This window comes from Osmia lignaria, chromosome 10 (genome assembly GCF_051020975.1).
Source record: "Osmia lignaria lignaria isolate PbOS001 chromosome 10, iyOsmLign1, whole genome shotgun sequence".
NCBI classification, from domain to species: domain Eukaryota; kingdom Metazoa; phylum Arthropoda; class Insecta; order Hymenoptera; family Megachilidae; genus Osmia; species Osmia lignaria.
Window position 1 is genome coordinate 10,876,841 of NC_135041.1, and position 22,299 is coordinate 10,899,139.

The 22,299-nt window shown below is 32.7% G+C and overlaps 2 protein-coding genes across 5 annotated transcripts in view; both read right to left on the reverse strand.

Annotated features, from left to right (window-relative positions):
• The window catches only part of wb (wing blister), a 118,777-nt gene extending 116,035 nt beyond the window's left edge, over positions 1-2,742 (reverse strand). For both annotated transcript variants that reach the window (XM_034339794.2, XM_034339793.2), the window contains exon 1: positions 1,746-2,742. In XM_034339794.2, the coding sequence (XP_034195685.2) occupies positions 1,746-1,872 (127 nt within the window). In that variant the 5' untranslated portion in view covers positions 1,873-2,742. The remainder of the gene's footprint in view (positions 1-1,745) is intronic.
• A 469-nt stretch (positions 2,743-3,211) lies between these two features.
• The window catches only part of LOC117611637 (uncharacterized), a 124,272-nt gene continuing 105,184 nt past the window's right edge, over positions 3,212-22,299 (reverse strand). For 2 of the 3 annotated variants that reach the window (XM_076690686.1, XM_076690687.1), the window contains exons 6-8: positions 16,411-16,651; positions 15,349-15,388; positions 3,212-14,494 (exon numbers count right to left, since the gene is read on the reverse strand). In XM_076690686.1, coding sequence (XP_076546801.1) covers positions 15,349-15,388; positions 16,411-16,651 — 281 coding nt within the window. In that variant the 3' untranslated portion in view covers positions 3,212-14,494. Of the gene's footprint in view, positions 14,495-15,348; positions 15,389-16,410; positions 16,660-22,299 lie in introns of all 3 variants that reach the window. The other variant, XR_013062925.1, reaches the window with a different exon arrangement.

A 22,299-nucleotide genomic window follows, 5' to 3' on the forward strand; every position in this document is an offset into this window, starting at 1 on the left:
AAATTGGCAGTCGATTCTCAAAGGGGGGTTCATTAATTTAATTAGTTTCGGCGAAAGGGCGAGTTTAATCATTCTCTTATTCGAATCAACGTAAATGCTTGTTATTTTGTAACAGCCGTGTTTTTAAACTGTATACTTCATCGTAAGCTGCGTTTACACTGGAATTGATGATTTTACTGAGATTTTAAATTCGCTCTAATCAGTTCTCTCTGCGCAATGCACATATAATTTCTCCTTTCAAATACTTACATGACTGTTGCGAAAAGGGAATTATATTCCTTAACAAATCCCGATATTTAATGAGGTTGTTCAACTTACAATTAATAAAATTACAGCAAAATCCCATTGAAGTGAAATATCATTTCATATTTGGCTAAGCATATCTTTTGAATTAGCATAATAATCTTTTGCATTCAATTTATACTGCTTTTTTATTATCATATTTTAACAATAATAATAGCAAGAATAATTATATTTTGCAAAAATTAGGGTTATTCTGGGCTCGATAGTTGCTTAGGCATTAATATCAGGCGTAAAGAGAAATGATCGTTTCGATTAGAGAAACAGGAAGCGATACATGGGCGGGTCAGCTCAATCTCTCGATATATCTCGAAGATCCGATCGCGGCGGTTCGTGAACGCGGCGTATAAGGTCGATCGATCGATCGATCGTGTTCGGGTAAGCTTTGGTGAACGTTAATTATCGCGCGTTATTCTTATTTATTGTTCCACGATAACGTCTACGCCCCGGTTATTAAAAGGTGCCATTTTCGAGCACACGCTTTAGGAAACTATTACAAGATTTCAGAGATTTAAACCGTAAAAATAAATACGAGTTAACTGTTAATTAATGTTCGCAATGTGACCTTTCAAGATATTGTTAAAAAATTTCGACGAATCTGAGTGACCTCGTTAAACTCGCGTCTGCTCTAAGAATATTAAGTGTCAGGACATTCCGCACCTCCCAGCTCTTTGCTTTATATTTAGCGTGGAAGCAGTATAGGGCGAAACGCGAGCGCATCCTTTGCAACACTCCAAAGCGATCAACGACATTCACGAAGGTTATCGATTCCTTTCCAACCTGATAATTGCACGTTCATGAAGAAACGAAGGGTTTAAGGGCGTTCGAGAACAACGAACGCGTTGCTCGTCAAGTTCAATAGCGTTAGAATTTACCATTTAACAATTGATTGTACAAATGGAATCTAAATGAAATTGAACGTAAAATTTAAGTGCACAGATCTGGATCGTAAGCAAGGGGGTTAATAGTTGGTTTTGGAGGATGTAAGATTGAAGAGGAACTTGAAAATCAGAGGGTGCAAGAGCAGATGTTTATAGAGCGGACGCGAGACGTAGAACGCTTCAATTAAATAAACCGGAAACATAGGAGCCACGGAAGTTATTACGGATGTTACGCTGAAATGGTTTCGTCGAGGTTTAGGGGGCTCGAAGTCGAAGATTTTACGAGATTGCTTAACGCTTTACTATTCGATACTCTTAAGGACGATATTTAAATTAAGAAGAAACCATTCACAATTATTCATTTGACAATTCGAATAATTTCTTTTCTAGCGTCTGTAGTTTTAATAGAAATTACTCAATTTCAAATATTTTACATTATATTTCCAATTTAGCATCATTTTATTTAAATTTTAAGATTAAACTCTAACTCTAACTAGATCATTGGCTCGCAGTTTGTTCCTGTTTCAAGCAAAGAATTAAAAACAAAAAAAGTTAAAGACTTACTATGCCTGGTGCTGTGTCTAAATCCACGGCCAGCATTTGCGTCGTTCAGATTCCACAGGACCAACGAGAGAAAGATGAGCCATGGTAACATTAAAGAAGACCGGTGGTGCACTCGAACAGCCATCATTCACGAGAATATTCGCAATTGGCGATATCGTCCGAACAAAGGCAACCATTCACGCACACGCGAATCATAAATCAACGGGGTAAAACCGCGAAATTCTTGTTCTTCTCTTAAATAGTCTTCGACCACGGATTAATCGTGAAACGTTTCACGACATTCGTCAAAATTGCCGTGGATCGTTCGTTTCTTTCCATCGACACCACGTCGTATCATTTCTTGTCGATTATTCGTGAAATTAATTCGCTCGATTCGATCGCGTTCATGTTTCCTCTAATTTAATTTAATACTCGAATTACAATTGAAGACTCATTATATTGTGAATTATAACGTAATTAACAGTATATATTAAAATTTAAATATGTAAATAATCTGTGGCGGTTGATTCGTCATAAATAAATAGAAATAGAAGGAAACATTTGGCAAAAATTTTGAAATTCCGCGGGACGCGCGTACGGAGCGATCGACCGGCGCGTTCGATTATCGAAATTCGTTGACCGGCCAAACATGGACGAACGTTTCGCCAACGCGGTCCAACGCTACGACGTATCGTAATAAATATGCACAAACACGTTCACTATTTATTTGATGAACACATAATCTGGAAAACGATTAGAATTATTAATTAATTCTTACGCGTCGACATTCACTTGTTGCTTTATGACAGGTTAACCTGTTCTTCCCTATTCCGCCAATTTTTAAAGATATTTTACTAATTAATGATAAACAAAGACGATGTCTCACTGTGTAACACTTTTTATCATGATTGTTCTTTCAGTAGTCTGCTTTAAACACACAAGAGCACGTAAAACCGAAAACAAATCCCTTTTGAAAAAGGGAAACCGAAACGCCCGTCGATAAGTACGAACGGTACGAGCGCCGCGAGCGAACTGAACCGAAGTGTCGAGCCACCACCGTGAACGATCGTTCGGCTACCCCCCACCCCTTACCCTCGACGCTTCGGGCGCTTACGGCACCCTAAGCTTTGACAGGTAGACGGGCTACCTGACCGGGCCTATAGCCGGTCTTAATTTCGTCGAAATTTCTCGGTTCATTAATAACAGGTACAGTGGGTCGCATTAACCCTTTAAAAGTTTAAAAGCACAGCTACGGAGACATCATACTTGTGTTATAGAAAATAAAAGGCTCCATTATAAAAAAGTAAATTTATATTATAAAATGAAATTGTTTTGCTGGTATTTGAATTCGATTAACCCTTGATCGACGAAGTCGGGGTCAACCTAGGTCCTTTATAAAACATAAACAAGAACATTAACCTAAAGTTAAATATACAATTTTTAAACAAAAGAGTTTCATATATTGGAAGAATAATTTTTAGAGGATCAGTGTAAAATTTAGAAAATGGAGATAATACGAAATACAGAATTAAATAAAAATTGGGATTCTCTCCATGGTCCGTCGTTTGAGTTACCTCTTGTACCTTTTAAGTTTATATTTAAAATATATATTTCGGTGTAAGGACGTTTTAAAAAAACATTATTGGCAAACAGTAGTAGTAATAGTATAGGGAAAGTAGTAAATAGTAAATTTCAGATTTTTAAGCATTTTTTTACTAAAGAAACATATTTCAATAACGAACACACACGGACAAATCAGTGGTCGAACTAAACCATACAAGATTAGGTACTCCTCTATTTCTTTTTTTTTTGCCTCTAGAAGGTTACAATGCTTTGGTTATCGTTTTTTTTTTTGTTTTAGGTATATAGGATATTTATGGGTATAATTAATGTTCTTTCTCATTTTCATTCATTTTTTTAGCACTGAAATTACCAAGCGGTTCAAAGTTTCCAGTTTCGCTTCATAATCGTCTCGGCTGCTCGATCGCGTGATCGATCTGACACACGTAGTTACTACTATCGTTATACAATAATTACTATTACTATCGACGAATCGTTTCGACCCCAATTACGGACCATAATCACGCGTATCAAGGAGCCATCTATTGCTTCGCGTTTCAAAGTTTCAACCGTACGATGCGTCCACCTCTAGTTTCCATATCTTCCCTTCTTATAATAACGTTACACCGAGATGCACACTTCAGAGAATCCATTGCTTAGACAGAATTCCCTCTCAATCGTCGAAAGATACATACATAATTATCAAATGACATGAAAATAATACGAAAATGCGAGTGTCGCATCACTCTTGTCGCAGTTAACTGGTCTGTCAATGATCATTGTTACACGTGACATGTAAATATTGATATGGCGTTTCGATATTGTTTGCAACACGCACGTATTTTGAAAATTACGTACAACATTTGAGTCATTTGTTTTGTTTTCGTTCTGTCTCGTCGATTTATAAGGGCGCCATTAGGTTCGATGCTTAATTAACAGCTGATTGCCATAGTCAAAAAGGTGATCCGTAGAATAAGTGCAATATAGTTTGAATTTTCAATTAAGGATTTGCTCTCCTAACAAAAATTGTATCACTCCTGACAATATCATACAAGGTAAACAAACGCTTGGATATTTGGTCTACTCGGTGCGAAGGCCATGGATCTATCCTCTATGAGAGGAAACATAGATCCAAATGATAGGTGCCTTCGTATGTGTATTTCAATGTGTTTAACTAGATTTATAGTACCAATCATCAATGACCCCTATGGCGATCAACGTGTTAAAATGTCGCCTGATCACTCTATTTTCAGAGCTTCCCATTGGTTATTTCTAGTTTGTACGAACGCGATACGTTTGATGAAATGTCTTTCTTTTTGATATGTACGCTGAAAGTTGAGAGAGATATGTAGATGTCATTAACGAGTTAAATATAATTATAATCATTGAAATTCGTTCACATTGAAAGCGATACAGGTGACCTCCGGTTTCATCGAATGTTTTGGAACAAAGTATGATTCTAAAAGGGCAAAAGAGGAGGTTTTCTTTTACACCGAGTCTAAAATGTGTCGTCGTTTTTCACATCATCGGGAAGTATTATACAGTGGGTATAGAATATATTCGTACGCTAACTAATTTTTGAAAATCAACAGATTTCTATATATTTTTGGAGATCTTCATGAAATTTATAAAAAATATGTTTAATAAGATTTGGAATTTATCTGATCCTCAGAATTTAAGTATGAGTAATTAACGAAAAAATGAATCAGTATCTTATTTTAAGTACCCCTTCACTTAGTTAATTAAATTCTTGGTAAAATTAATTAACATAATATTATTTTAAACTCATTACTGTACGAATCATTTTCTATACCCATTATACACGTTTCATTTTATATTATTTCGAATCATTCATTTGAAATTCTCTGCAAACAACACACAGACTACCATCAGAGGTGTATCGTTTCTTGTTCTTGTTGTTTCAACTTTACACCGGCTCCCAAAAACCAAAGCACGCCTCATATGCACACTCACACATACGCACGGAAAAAAAATTTCCTATCTTTCACGTAGAATAATTAAATATCGTAGTGGAACGAATCCTCTGCAACGGTTATAGATACAAACTAGTTACGTTAGAGCGTAATATGGAGGTTGTCTCAGAGCGTCCGTATACAAGTGAAAAAATGAAGATTCTAAATAGATGAAAAAATAAGACGAAAATGTGGAATAAAATTTGTTCAAACATAGCTTCTTTTTAATTTACAGCGAGCTTCAAAGTGCAAATTACATTTTACATTTTCGCCGTAGTTTCTTTTTTCACATAAAATCTGAATTTTTTCGCTTGTACCACCAGTTACATGACAAGAATAATATTATACAGTCGCACGTAATCATAGTAGTCAAAAAGTAAAAACAGTATGAAAAATTATTGTATTGTTTCCCCCGTTACTTATCATTTAGACGTGTTTGAACGCGAGCATCTACTTTTCTCTTAAAACGAAATTGTTTGCAAGTTACAGAAAAAACTTGTTCAATATTTGAAAAAGTCTCGCGTTCGTTTAGTCTTAAATATGGAACAACCAGTTTACACGAGTAAATCTGCAGAATGATGGTCTTTCGTGACAATGATAATGACGATGCTATGAGACTAGGTACAATGGTACACGAATGATGTTACCTTCAAATGCAGAATCTCTAAAGTTAGAAATTCTGCAAAAAAAAAAGAAACATTCACCTATAATTTCGTAAACCTCTGATCTTACATTTTTTCATTGAAAAATAAATTTTCGATAATTAATTGGTACGAGTGATGATTCTACCAATGGGAGTATTTCCATAATCATGATTCTAGTGGAATAACAATCATGAAACGACAAAGCTTCGACTCAGCAATGATGGATTATTATTGTCCGCTTGTTTTTTCTTCTTAAATAAATTATTTCACCCCGACTGGTGAAAATACTCCCTTAACTCCACTTTGACTAACATCGTTCGTTTAAATCACGCATACGTGTCTCTTAATTAACAATAATTCGATTAATTCCACGATTCCATTGAAGGATCTTTTTGGAGAACAAGATGGCGAGCAAACGCCATTTTTTTTTTTAATGAGAAACCACGAAAGGGGATACGAAGTGTTTTATCATAGAAAGATAACTAATTGCACGAACTATTAACGACCCACAAAACGTGGGTCTTCATTGATATTAATTATACGAGTTAATACCATGTTAATACATCCGTTTAGGCTTAACATTCTCCAAAAATTTCGCAAACATTCACCGCACATATACAGCGTTTCGAAAAGATTTTAAACGATCTGTCAATCCTGAAGAAATATTTCGAAACGTTTATTGTTAAATATTAATTTGAACGTTATTTAATGATAGCCGGGTGCAGCATTCTCGACAGTGTTTGTATTAAGCGCTTTTGTTTCGTTTAAAATAAGCAATAGCGTAGAATATTTCTGGAATAATTCAATATGTTGGACCTGTTCTCAAAAGATTCATTTTCTATCTTACCAACAATCAATATGCACAAAGCAAAGTTCGTAGAGACCATCTTTATCAATCAACATCGGACACCACTCATTCTTTTTTAATCTCACATTCTTTGTCTTATTGATTCACAAATTTTACTTGTAAAATCATTTGTTGCATTCGTTACATGCCGGAAGTGATAAAAGATACTACGATTAGGTTTCAAGTCTTACAGAATTCTGTTTTATCGATAAGTTATTATAACCCTTGTGCAGGCAACCAGATATACACTGAAGCTTGAAAATTTTAATTTTTACTTAAACTTTTTTTAAAACAAAAGTTTTGGGTCTTTTTGTCCACGAAAAGATAAAAAATTGTGAAATGGATACCTGATTGCTTACATAAGGATTAAGAAGAAAATATTTAACATTTTTATATATTTTCATTGATAGTGCAAAATTTAAATTGATTAATTATACCTGATATAATTATTTTTAAATTTGCAATTAAAGATTCATTTTTCAAGTGTCGCGTACTTTCTGGCCTGAACTTTGCATCGTTTAGGTCTAGATTTCTTTATGACTACATTTTTCTACATTTTTATTCAATAAATGAGAGGACTGCTGATTTTTACCAGCAATTTACTCTAACAAGTGTCGTTGACAGTGATCGACTTCCCCTTTGCTTTTATGGTTGCCTTTTTCCTTCTCTTTGAAGGGTTTCAGGGAATTTTGATTATTACACGATAATAAGTTATCTAAATTAGCGGCAACCAATTTATTCTAAAGACGTTTAACGCTTCTTTTATTTTTGATAGTTAAGAAATTTTACTAATATTTGTTAGAGAATCGTAAGAATTTTCTACGGTTTTATCCGGGTGTCTCGTTAAATTACGAGTGGAAATAGTTCAATCATTTTCAAATTAGAAATTGAAAGCTTTCATTGTTCTAATTAGACCCCGGATGAATAGTCATAGCAATTCTAGAGCAATGATTAATCTAAATCGAATTCATTCACATGATTATTTCAAAAATTCTCAAATGTTGTATTCACAGCAATTTTTAATAGAACAATCACATAAGCAATAATAGTGAAGAATTTTTGGAAATTTCCATTATTTTCCATTGTTTATTGAAATTTCCAGTCATCTTTGGTTGAAATCCATTGATTTGAATTTACTGGACAAAATTTTAATTTTAATTATTTATTAAATTATTGTACATTTATTACTAAAAAGAATCAATCAATCGCGCTCTAATTCCAATGTACTTTGAATTTAATAATTCTTTGCATGTCAGATAATATCATTTTAAAACACCCTTGTAAGAGTTGTAGCGCCTTAATGACCCTTTGATGTCCCATAATATCATACACAGCAAACGTTTTCACAATTGTTTCTTTTTTTATCGGTAGATAAGAGGAAAATAATTTCTCTGGAAAATGATGAAATAATAAGAAGTTGCAGCAATCAAGATAAGAATACGGAAGTATTTTACAACATGACATTCATGAAAAGCTGCATTTTCTTCAGTTTTCTAATAAAAAGACAATTTACTGTGAATACACGTATCTGAGATTTCCCTGAAATGATCCAAATGATTGAAACTCAATCAAGAACGTTCAATTTGAAAATTACTACTCCTTTCGTTAATTACACTATGAATCGAATATCGTCCAATGACACAATTCGTTTCATTTCTTAAGAGAAAAAGTCAAGAAAATATTTTGAATCATTATTGTTATAAAGTACGCACCGAAAATGACCTCTTTATACATGCAACTAAACCATTTCCCTGATTATTTTTAATAGTTATTATAGTTATTCAAATAACTGGAATGCAATCAGAGTAATCATTCCAATTTGTTTATTAAAGAATTATAGACATTTACTGCATTGTAAGCTATCAAAAATTAAACTACTAATTAATAATATATATTTCTCACGTAAGTATTATTACCACTTTTCAATTACCACAATAAATGTGGACAAAGTTGAGAATAATAATATAAAAAATTACAGGCCGTCAAAATGTTATTAATTAAGTTATTAAAAGTGTAAAAATGATCAGGGAAATGACCAACTTTTTCTCTAATATCACTTATATCCATTTCTCTACGTCATTTCCTCCATGGCAGTTTTAGCTAGCTTCCGTGTGTCCGAATCCAACTAATCGGAACTTCTTACCTACTCGCTTAGCCTAATCACGGTCTTGGGACCGCAAACGACTGCGAAACTCATCTATTCGTCATTTTTAATCCGATCATACATTCCACTTTCCATTCTCTCGTTTCTCTCCTGATTACATACCTTCTCTTTTATTTCTTGTTACTTTCTCTTTAGTGACTTCTGAACACTTTGATTACCATATTAAGAATCTAACATTCATTTTATAAAAAATTATAAATTGTAAGTATCATAAAATATCTTAATGATAGATGAAATGAATTTCATCTAATTACAGTATCCGAAGCATAAATTATTCGAGTAAAACGTACAAGTCAATTCCAAAATGTAATTAAGATTAATTATGTCAAGTAATTTAATAAAGGGAAGAATTTTATACTGCGAAGTGTAATTAAAGATAAAGAGTAATTCATTACTATATAATAATACTGCATTAAATTTTGTCAAATATTCAAATTAAAATTATGAATATATAGTAGTAGTAAATTTTGGAAGTTCGTTTATTTAATAATTCTTATCAAAAGATGTCATAAAGAGAAGAATTATTATCTGGAAAAATTTTTCATAAATTTAACATGGCGATCAAAGTGTTATAAACGAGTAAAAAAATGACTAAGATTAGGACCGAAAGGGTTAGCCTGGCAACGAGAAATGGTACTCATCTTGTAGTCTCTGGTTCGTCGGCGCTGTCTATTAAGATTATGTCGCGTGTTAAATTGATTGGATCTTGAGTAATGCTTTTGAAGCTTAAGAGGCTACGTCGGACCTGGTAAATCGTAGTTTGAAGCTCTTTTAACAAAATTGTTCCTTGAAGAAGTTTAGATTCTTCGTTTTGTGGAAAAATATCTGAAGGATCCCACCTAGAATTATGGCTATGAAGCTTTCATCTACATGAAATCATTTACACGTCTATTTAAGAATTAATGAAAAATTAAAATATACATATTATATAAAAATCAATGAATATAGTATTAATTTCCAATAACGAATGTAAGGTCTTAAATTATTAAAAATATACAATGTTTAAATTTTAATTTACTATAGTAGATTATTACTATAATGGTTTAATTCAATTAAAAGCTTTAGTCATTAATAATCTCTACATTGGATAATGAATTTTAATAGCGAAATTACCCATATCTAAATTGTAGTTTGTACCAAAGGATTTAATTTTTCAAGTTATTTTTCCTTTTCCTGCTTTTATTTAACTGGCAACCATAGCCACCAACGACTGCTATAGCAATCAATGTTCGAAAAAAAAATTATTTTAAACAATTTCATCAATCAAATTCTAATATACTCTTTCTCATATAACATCAACTCGATTAATTACCGAGAAGTTTTTAATTTTTCAGACAGAACCGACGAGGTGTCATTCTTCTTCAAGTTCCAATTCATGGTCTTAATCTCATCAAATACAACCTGTCAATCGTATTGATTAATCCAATTCATTTATTCGTTTCTCGTGATATGAATACTTCATGTTAAAGACGATAGATAAAAACTCTTTCTTTTTCTTTTCTTATCATTAACGTGTGTTCACATATTTTCACTTTGTTACATTCGCTCTATCCTGTTCACCCTATAATTTCTAATAACTATATATATGCATTTTTATATCTGTAATCTATGGAGACGGCACAAAGCTGAACGGCTAATTAGATACAAATATGTTACACGTTACAAAAGCACGCTCGCATTTCACTCCATTGCGTTGTGTATTGAATAAAAGAAATAGAAAATCAGTAAACGACAAAGAAGATACCTTGAGTCCATCGATTCTGATACGTCCTTACGACGAATGTTCATTTATTGTCCCCGTGAAAGGCAGTGAAAGGGTCTCGTCGTGGTGTAAAAATCGTCCAAAAAGTTTGATAAACGGAACTACGTTCTATAAATCTGAGAGAAGCTGGCTTCCTCAAGCAAAGTAGTAGCAAAGTTAATTTTTTTTTGTTAAAATAGAAATGAATGTAATATTAAAAGTATTAAAATATTATAAAAAATAAGTCAACTTTGTTAATTTCCATTTTTTGCAACATCATTTAAACAAATTAACAATAAAGTCAATTACTAAAAGTTCTTATCATTCAGAGATTCAGACAATAATCAAATCACAAATTAAAATGATAAATTAATATAACTTTGATCCCATCATCCATCAATGACCATATTAATTAATTTTTTTAAATATAATTAAAATTCATCACTCCACAATTCCATTTATCTTAATTTGATATTTTAATTATTGTATATCTCTGAATGATAAAACTTTTTATTTTGAACATGATTTAAATAAATTAATTTTATTCATTTATTTTATACTACTTTACCTGAAGAGGTCATCTCCTTTCTAATTTATCATATTAATCCTGGCAGTATTGAGGAGTAAAGAAGTTATTTTTATGAAAATACATGTTAATTCGACGAGAGCTGAAGTGTCTTATATATAAAAGTCTTGTTAATTGAATTGTCGCAATTATGTTCGCCGTGGTAGACTTATAAAACCATTTTCCAAAGGATAACTAACGTTCCTTGGAACCTAAAAACTTGTATAAAAAGTGTTGTGCGATTAATTTACATTTGTGCAATGAACGAAAATGTCAAAAATCGTTTACCAAAAATTGCTAAACTTTTGAATTAGAAAAAGAAACTGTATAGTATAAAATTCAGTCAATGGTTGTGTCTTCAGTACTTCATTCTCTTTTTTTTCTTTTACTTTCAGCCTATTTTGATGTACCGATGATTTAAAAGTTTCTTTCTCCTCATTTTCGCTAAATACATCCTACAACGATTGTCATTTCGAAACATTCACGTGCAGAAATTCTCTATTCAGTCTAAATTATAAAGCGATAATATTAAGTGAATTTCCTTTTAAATGTCGACGTTAATTGTTCAAATTAATTTATCTGACGAATTAATGCGATCGCATATTATATTACAAATCATCATTCGTTCCCAGTGATTACGATAAGATAAAATAATGATATAGTAGAACTCCATTTATTTAAACATTAATTAGAGATGAAATGATTTGGATAATTGTTCTGATATTCTAACTTTCTATATTGCAGTTTAAAATATCAGAAATGTGCAAAAGTTTTTATTATTCATAAAAGTGAAATGACTTACTTTGTTAATTAATTCATATTAATTAAAACAGTAATTAGACCGAAATATTTAAGTACTTATGGTACTTCTAAAATATCGACCTTGAAATTACTGATTAAAATTCTCTTTTATTGCAGTTTTGACACATCTACAATCAATAAAGTTGATAAGATAAAATATACCTCATTTCATGTCTTTTATCATATCTCTTTTCTTTTTATTTAATCAGTGCAAAATAGCTGTTGAAATGATGAAAAGATTTGTGGAACTTATTGACAACAATTGATATTATTGTCGATTCTTTGACTTTGACAAAATACTTTAATTAATAGATATTGTATTTCCTATAAAATACAAGCAAAGAAAAACTGTCTTAGAAACGATGGAAACTTCTGCATAAGAATGAAAACATAATGCCATAATTTCATTCAATTAAATGGAGTTTTATCTAATTTTATCAAACGCTCAAGCAATACTAAAAATCATCAATAATTTTCACCTCATTTATAGAACTGTCTTGATTCATTTATTCGTTCATTCCCGGACCAGTTAAAATACCAGATAGTAGGAACTAGTAGAAACCAACTAATCAACGAGCAACAAACGCTAATGATCGTTGTGTTCATACGAGCACAATAATAAATCTTCTATGTAGCGATTCGATGATCTTCTCTCGATCGTCGATTTCTTTTCGCGGCTGGAGTGAAACGCCAGCATGCAAAATTTTATCATCTCTCTTTTCCCGTCATAGTTAATCGATTAACGGCCACTTTGCTTGCGATTTTTTTCCTTCATGCGACACTCACACACGCGTACTGCACCCGCATTCATACACGTATCCCATGGTAATGATTTCACCGTGAAACGTTTCATTAATATCATCGATATGACTTATCCCTTTCTTTGGGATTATTTATTTTAATAAAATTTGAGATACTTTATCATCTAATTTTTTAAAATTGAGCTTAATTGTTGCGATACCTCTGTAATTTTTTCATCTTTGGCAATGAACAATTCTGGCATTATTTGACAAATAATGTCTGTGCGTTTTTCTTTAAAATCTCCAACACTAAAGGCAGTATATCAGATTTTTTTGTAATAAAACACTTTGTGGTGAAATAAGGATTTCAGACTCTGAAACAATTCTATTTCACGAGAAGAGAGTCCCTGACATCCTTTGGTCGATTTCTAAAATACTAATATAATCATTTTCGGTTTATTAATAAATGCAGACTTAATTTTTATTTGTGAAATTTTTTATGGATAAGAAAGAGTTTAGTATTGAGAAAATTCCTTAGAGGCTTTCGCGAACAGCCTTGCTCTAGATTTCGATATTTAAATGAAACATCTGACCAGAAATTTTGATTTTTCTGGCAAGCAACAGGCAGTTTCACGGTTTGTTCCTACCATAAGAACACACTTCAAGTGACTAGAATTACATACAAGGTGTTTCATAACAGGGTGTCCCACTTGAATAGTTTATGAAGGGTACAAATACGACGAGAAAATTTCCTGTAAACATTGATACATTGAATTTTACTATGAAATGTAATCATTTTTGTTTTTCAATAATTCTCAGCAGATTGATCCTTTCTCTTGAATGAACCTGTATTTTCTTATTTGACCGATATAATAATTATAATTACAATTTGAAAAAGACGTTACATCAGAAACAAAGCAAATTATTTTGCATACCTTCCTCTAAAACATTGTGAATAATAAGACTTTTTATAGATTATGGATGTTTGATTGACTCGCTTTGCGAGTATTTCCATGATGGTTTTTCAAATTTTTATAGTAAATATGTGTCTTGAAAGGGTCAAGAGAATTGAATCAACTACTCTAGTAAGAAAATGGATGATTTTTATCACGTAAAACGACCAAAATCAAATAGAATTCAAGTTTATATAAATTTCTCTTATCATTTCCGTGTCCTTCATCCATTATTAAAGTAGGCCACATCTTGAGAGTGAATCTCAGAGACTCCTTTCCCCTTTCCCTGTCTCTCAGCCGTGCATACATTCGAAACACAAATTCCACTTTTCTATCCCACATACTTACGAACGAACGTTCGTAAACTAAAATTTAGTTCAATTATCGCGTGTAAACGTTAGCCGCGCTTCAACCCCTTTCGTCTACCTCGATGATTCGAGGGACAGACGTGGCGAAGATAACGAAATTCGACGAACTCGCAACCGATCCAATCGTTACGGACCTTGGACTCGTCGAAGGGCTGGGTCGAAGGAACGACAGTCAAGCCGTTTCTTCGTCTTCTCATGCAGCACCTTAACTTTCCTTCCTCGCCTGATAATGGCCGTCTCGTGGAGCTGAAAGGGTGGCTGGGGAGTTGAGGACCGCGCACAAAGATGTTCACAGGTAACACGCGACCAATGTGAATAGGAACGAGACGACGCATGGCGTCGTCACGTACCCGAGAGGGCGGTGAGGGCACCACCGCACCGATTCACCCTGCGGGCTCTGGTCCAGGCCTGCCTCTGTTTAAACGAACACTGGGTCAATTATGCCAGTCACCAGTATGTTTATCGTCCAGTGCTGCCTTTTCCAGATTTTCATTTTAATCCATATATCCTTATGATGTACTCGAGCTGATAAGGTCTGAGAGGGATGGATATTTTTGATCAGCTGGAAGGACTCAGTCAGGCTTGACGGTTTCAAAGAAATATAATTTGACAGGTTTTCGTAGTCGGAGAGAAATACAGTGGAAGTAGGTCATTAAGAGTTGGAGTATTTCTGGATCTGTTGACTTCTTTTCATGTTGGATCAGGGGTTAAAGAGAAATGCACACTCCCAATCAACTAAAAAGGTAAAGGGATGATTTTCACGGATCTTGCGGGCTATTTATGATAACGGATCACTTGGCATTTGGTATTCTTGGATATGTCTTCTTACTTGATGGTGAATAGGCACTCGTGGTTGATTGGCAAGATAAAAGCGTGGCTTTTGCGGAAAATTTAGAGTGGTAATAGGTCACTTAAAATTAGAATGTTTGTTATGTAAAGATATGGATGGAAGGAGAATTGAGGACACTTAGAGGATTTCGTATAAAATAATAGTAATGGATGACTCAAGCACTCTTGGATTTGTTGCCTCTTTCAATTTGTTAATTACTAAATTTCTAACTTATTTCTAAGTCCTTAATGAATGTAATTGTAATTCAAAAATTAAGAAATATAATGAGTGAACAGATATTATTTTAGATTTAAGTAAATATTACTGAACGTTAATTTTTACTTTTCTTGACGGTAACAAAACGAACAGACAGCACTGTATGAATTGCTCTTATTTGACTAGAGTACAAGCTAATTAATAAATTATTTAGTTAACTCACCTACACAAACCATTCGTCTTTTTGGCTGGAGGAGATGTCGCTAGAAAACAATGTTTAATTGAATTATTTTTCACAGAAGTGTACACAACTGTGTAAATTAATTAAAAAAATTTTTTAATTTCAAAAACCTGTTTAATAGCACATTTCAACGTTAACACTATTATATAAATTCGAAATAGGAATAAATGAACATTTATTAATATGTAATCATATTTCATAATATAATTTAGTGGATTAAACAGACTGGAAAAAACGAATTGTTTGATTCTGAACTGGAAATACTGAAATATTGTAAGCTGAAATATTGGACTATAAATCTTCATGATACAGAGAAGTGAATAACAGTAATAATAGGAAATCGATATTTTGTAGAAATTAATATTCAATTTTTCACTTGCCACGTATCATTTCATCAAAATTATTGACATATTGCTTGATACTTTATCATATTTATACACCAGCTTGTAAAGCGGAATTAAACTAAAAATTTAATTAAACGTCACGGGATTGTGAAGTATGACAGACATTAACACGAACGTTTGTTCAAAAATAGAATGTGGCCAGAAAGCTGAAATAATTTTAATCTAACCATGAATTCTGAGTAGGGTTTTCGGAACGTTGCTGGTACAGAATAAATTAATAATAAAATAGCTGTGTACACTTCATCCCCGGTATACACTGCTGTCATTTTATTATTAAATTTAAATATATCGTAACAATTTCTTGTTCGAAATCGATACAACCCATTTCTATCTGAACACTCAACCTTCTTTCTTATTTCCTTGTCCTATGTCGAAGATGACCTATTCTGAAAAATACTGCAAAATCATAATTGCAATCTATACCTATTGTAATACTTATTCTTACTTTGATGGTAATTTAAAATTCATAGTTTTCCATAATCTCTTTTTTGTAATATGTTAAAAGGAATTTGTAAAATGTTCCTTTGTTAAAATAGGTCATCCTCGACGTACCACAGGATAGTAAGAAAATGTGACATCTATACCAGACCGTTTGTTAACTGGTTAAATAGAAAAGTAAAAAAAGAGATGGTATGGTTACCTATCGGAACCGTGACTCCTCACTTTGCCTGGCAGTAGAGGCGGACCCGGGCCGCGCTGTGCCCGTGCCTGAGGCCCGCAGGGCGCAGCCAGTTTCCCGGCCGCGGGAGGGTCGTGGCACCCGTTACCCCCGGTCCTAGGGCCGAGCCGTAATTCGCCAGGGGTCCCAGCGTGCCCGTGGTGCCCTTCAACGTGGTCATGCCCACTGGCAGGCCTGCGCTCGCTCCGTTCGATCCGTACATCTGTTGCACTGAAATACCGTAAAACACATCAGTCCCGCCATAGCACCTACATTCTATTCTGATTTCGCTTCGAATAATTTAACTATTTACTTATTATTCCAACTGCTACGTCACAATCATAATTTTCAATAATATTTTAAATTAAGAATTAGAATATCGAATAATTAAAATAAGACGTAGCAATTAAAATGTACTTTAATTCTTTAAAATATGTACTACTTTTTCCCCTTATCTTAATAATTAAAATTTCAACCTGTCTTAATGATCGATTAACAAATATTTGAAATAATTATAAATATATTATTACAACACGCGTGCATCGCGTCTGAATAATCTGCAGCTTATAGAATCGGGGTCAAAGGTAATTGGGGAAAGCAAAAACCTTTCTGTCTGTCGGCAGGAATACGTTTAACGTGCCGCGACTTTCGGACATGAACAAACACCCGGATACACGCGTTGAACGTGACGAGGAAAATGACTGAGGAAGTTTTTCGAGTCTATGCAAGTTTCAGACCCCTTATTCCTTGTGACTCCGGAGTTCATTGCTTTTGTTTAGCCGAGGCAGGACGCGTTTACCATTTTTATATCTACTAGACGTCGTTTCGCGTGCAACCAGAGGCTACACAACGTGATTCGAAGTATTCACTATATATACACCATCTCTGCGTTATAATATTCGTGAAATCGAACAGAGAGTCGTGGAAAGGTTCTTTCGTGTGTTCTTTTTGCGATGGAAAAGTAAATTTAATAGAGTAATATTGACACAATGAAAACAGAGATGTATGTGAATTAAATAAAGTTTGATTGGAATATGAATGTTTTCTTTGTTTGAACGAATTCTGTGGGAGATAGTAATAACGATGAAAGGATCGTTTAGTAAATTGTAATTTATGTTTGTTTTTTATAGAACATTCATTTCGTACATTGTTTTGACGATTTTTACTTTTTTAAAAAATAAAAATAAACTACCGAAAAATATAACAATTATTGTTCTTACAATTATTCGTCAGTCTTCTTTCAAGGACCCTGTCTTAGAATTATTTGCAGTCTAAGAATTAAAATTAATTATAATTCACGAATTGCACTCTAAAGATACATAAGCTACCGAAAGATTTTCTTTTTTTATATAATACAAATCGCGAGTCCAACGAGGTGGAGTTAGGGTGGAGTATTTTTATGAGCTAGTAGTAATTAGAGGGACAAAACATTATAAAAAAATAGAGGTAAAATGAATTTCTCACTTGTTCTATTGGGGTCTCTAGCTCGCTCTATCGGACCTCTCAGTTACTCTAGCTCTCTTATTTGTTCTATCAATTCTTTCATTTGCACTGCTGAACCTCGTACTCCTTCTATTGGACTTTTCACTTGGTTTACTACATTTTGACTCCCTCTATCGATCCTTTCACTTGCTATATCGGACCTCTCATTCGCACCCCTTTACCGACCTACCCCAATCAACGTGGTGTGGACTGGCCAGTGTCGGACGCTGAGTCAGCAGTTTTTTTACTGCTAGTACACCCGACGTACACATTTCCAAGAAAATAAAGTAGGGCAGAACGTTTCCGATTATTTCGTTCATTAATAATTATTTTGTCCATCCCTTAATACATTTTGAATGAGTTCGATTTAAAGCCTTGTAAATTTTAAACCAATTGCGATATCGTCTTACAATAAAATGCATTTTAAAGACCACAGACTATTCTGCCAAACTATTGGTTTAAAAATTTAATATTTTTTGTTTTCCTTTTTAATTATATTGTGTATTTAATGAGTTGATCGCTTATGGCACTAATAGCAACTTTACAGAATATGATATTTTAATTTTTTTATTTGGTTTATTAGAAAACTTATTATTTGTATAATTAACAGTAAGCCAAAACGAATTAATAGCGATTAAAAATTGATTTATGTGATTTTGTAAATTGAAAAAAATCTTACTATTGTTTATTATTTATATTAACGTATTTTAACCGCAAGCGTGAAATTTTCTGAAATTTCTCTTTTGCTAATACAAGTTTCCAGCTGTTTGCTTTGTTTAAAACCAAAGATAGTAGTAAAATCGATCAGCGTGAAATTATTTTGGATTTATCGCAGAGTACGCTTCTCAAAGTTGCTTTTGACACGGGATACCAACCACGAACTAGAGTGTTATCGACAAACTAAGTGCACGTTCTCGTATAGCGGAAGGAAACTATTAAAAAGAAGAAAATAAGTACACTGTAACAGGAAACAACGTGTACTAAGGTGTTAAAGTAAACGATATTTTCTTGCAACTTTCTTAATTTTATGTATCTCTCGTTATATCTGTAGATGCGTTTAGTAGTTAACAGTTAAATACTCGAGTAAGACCATTCATCTTCCTTATGATTAATCATGATCATACTCTGAGAAAGAAAAAGCTAATTTATGATAAGTTTAATTGCAATAGGTTGGTTAAATAAACGAGAAATACGAGTATTTACTTAGATAAATGTTTCAAATTTAGTCTAAGTTCATATTTATTCAAATGTTACACATCTTCTAAGTTGTTTAATTCTTTTGCAAATATTAATTATCAAAATTAATAAATTTTTTTATGCTATTTTATCATATTTGAAATATTTTATGTAATTCTTAACACTTTGATTCATTTTGCTACTTCTAAGAATTAATTTTAACATTCTAACATTTTGCTAAATTAATAAGCACAGAAGAATTTGCTTCGGAATGTTTAAAAATCTAATAAAATAATAAAAAATCTTATAAATTTTCAAAGAATTACATTAACACGCATTGAAGCATACTTGGTTGAAAATTTTCGAGTTGCAATTAGAAAACTAATAATTTTATCGTGTACATTGTAAAAGCTTCCAATTTATCATTTTTTAAACAATTCTTTTCTTTTTCCCTGCATGAAATGGTTATCCTTTTTAAATCGGTAGTCTGAAATTTGGCAAAAAATGACATTGTTTTTTACCAACCGTACCTGAAATATCTAGTATCGATTCGTACGGGCTGGTTGACACAGAGAACTAATTACTTTCGCGTTTTCCTCGGTTCCCGATTTTTATTTCCATGAACCAGCTTGTTGTAACCGTTCGCTGGGATTGTTTGTATGAATACGATACCGAGAATCGATGATCGATGGCCATTTCATCGTCTGGTTTCGTTGGTTTGTATTTTTTTCGTTTTTTGTTTTTGTTAAAAAAAGGATACTGTGTTCTAAACAGGAAAAACAAAATCCACGTGAAATATATTCAAAAGATACTAATATCAATTATTTTAGTGATAAAGGGTTAAATGATAAAATTTGAATGTTTAATTTTAGTCGAAGCGTTTGTGTAAATTTCAATAAACTCATTTTGCAATAACTCATGTGCAATATTTTATAGCACGAAACTTCTCTGGCGACAATTTATTCTGGCAAATATTCCTTTCTCTTAGACCGGTCCGTTAATTAACCGTGGGCCAATAACTGATAAATAAATTTCACGCGAAACAATCGCCGTCGTAGGCAGCGGAGCACGATCGATTATCATTATTGTTCACGTATGTACGAACAGGGAATAACAATTATTTGGAGCAGCGGGCGGGTTCGACGACGCGCAATTACGAGTAAGCTCATTATCGGCGAAACGCTCATTATCCGATTGCCTGATATCTATCGCAAGCTTTACACTTCCTCGTCGTTACTCCATTAAATTTTCATAACTATCCGACGTACGGATTATGTTTGCCAGCAGACGAGAAATAACCATCTTCCTGGCTGATGATATGTACCCCGTTCTATACGGCGTTCTATACTATAATATACTCTGTAAAATTATTTAATACAAAATCGAGAAAATAAATTATTAATAAAACAATTTTTATTTTTCGATGAATTCATAATTTTATCGTTATCTTACTATAACTTTCATGGAACTCTGCGTTACGTACGATCGAACATACCATTGTTTCAGACAGTTCTCAACTTTTTTCCAAGTTTCCTACCGCGTGTACTTTCTAAGGAACTTTAAAACCACGATTAAAAGAAGCACTACATAAATAATTTACCCAAGTTTTAATAAGAGAACGGTTCGCCTCTGGGAAATACCTGTGGCAAGTGTTTCGATCGATGGAAATTCAAGGAATTTCGGCTATCTTGGCGAATGTCGGCCAACTATGCGTTTCATAAATCCACTATAATTTATCGAACATTGCGGCTCGTTTCGGCTGGATACCGAGATTTCTCCTGTATACCGACAAATTTAATCATTTCGAATTTATCTCACTCGCCTGGTTCACCGAATATTAATGAAAACTGATACAGCATTGTGGATTAAAATCATTGAGAAAGAATTATCACTTTAAACGGATTTATTAGATATTTATGAGTGAAAATATATTTGATTATCTTATTAATATATCAAAACGAAATGTTGTACATCTGTTTTTCTGTTTAATAAATTAATTCACTTAAAAATTAGTGCATAAGTATAAGTTTAGTTTTTATTGTAGAAGAGGTACCGAATGTTTCGTACGTGTGAAAAATTGTCGATTTCACAAAGAACGAATGGGTAACGTATCGTTTTCCCTGTTTAAAAATTAAATTCCCTGCAGTGCACAATTCGTAGCGTTTACGTGACGTAATAACAGGTCACGTATCTTGGAGGTCTTAATTTTACATTCATTTAAATGGACCAGAAGCATGCTTGTTTCGTGTCACATATTGTCAGACATAGTGTAACGTTGCTGTTAGCGGAGAAAGGAAAGGTCAAACATGTTGCATTAAACATACTGAATGAACATATTTGCGATGCTTTGGGTGAGAATGTTAAAACGCTTCGGTTCGTGACTGCAATTCTAAAGTATCTTTTATAGATTATGCACACTTCATGTATTATTAAAATAAAAAGTAACATGGCTTATCTATTTCATTTGCATGTGAAGTTGCTTAAAGAAATTTTAATTTTCTAACGTTATTGATAGAAAATTAAAACTTTTAATGGAAAATTTTATTTACTTCATAAAATGTGCTACGATATTTTAAGCAGAGATGATCAAATTTTTTAATTAAATTATCTGATGTTTCTACTTTTTTTTTTTCTCGCTCTCATAATCTTTGGCATCACGTACCGGCTAACGAGGCCCTCGTTAGTTACTAACGAATTGTTTGGATACAATCCAACCCCCAGAGCATGCTTTCCATTTGTTTAATATTCAAATTGTTCAAGATTTAATTTGATCCTTTTGACGATATTGAATAAATTGAATTAGATGACGTCAAGCAAAGAAGATTCACCAAACACGATTCTATTGTAATCAATTACTTCAAATATTTTTGAAATAAATTAAGCGTCATATTGTAGTAATTAATAATGAGAGATAAATTGTTTTCGTTATTTAACATTCAAAAATATTAATTGACTTCCATTATGTGTCATTTGAGTATAAATTATTTGGAAATTTAACGTGTTCATAAATAAGTTAATGAGGCGAACATAATTTAATTAATTATTAATCAATACATTATCGAAATTTATAATTCTCTTAATTGTGTTTACCGACATTCAATATTTATATACATACATTAAATAAATATGCAAACAGTTTTATATTTATATTTGTAAATTTTAGAAACAGCTTAAATTTCTATCTCTTTACTAAGGTAAAACCATAACTCTGTA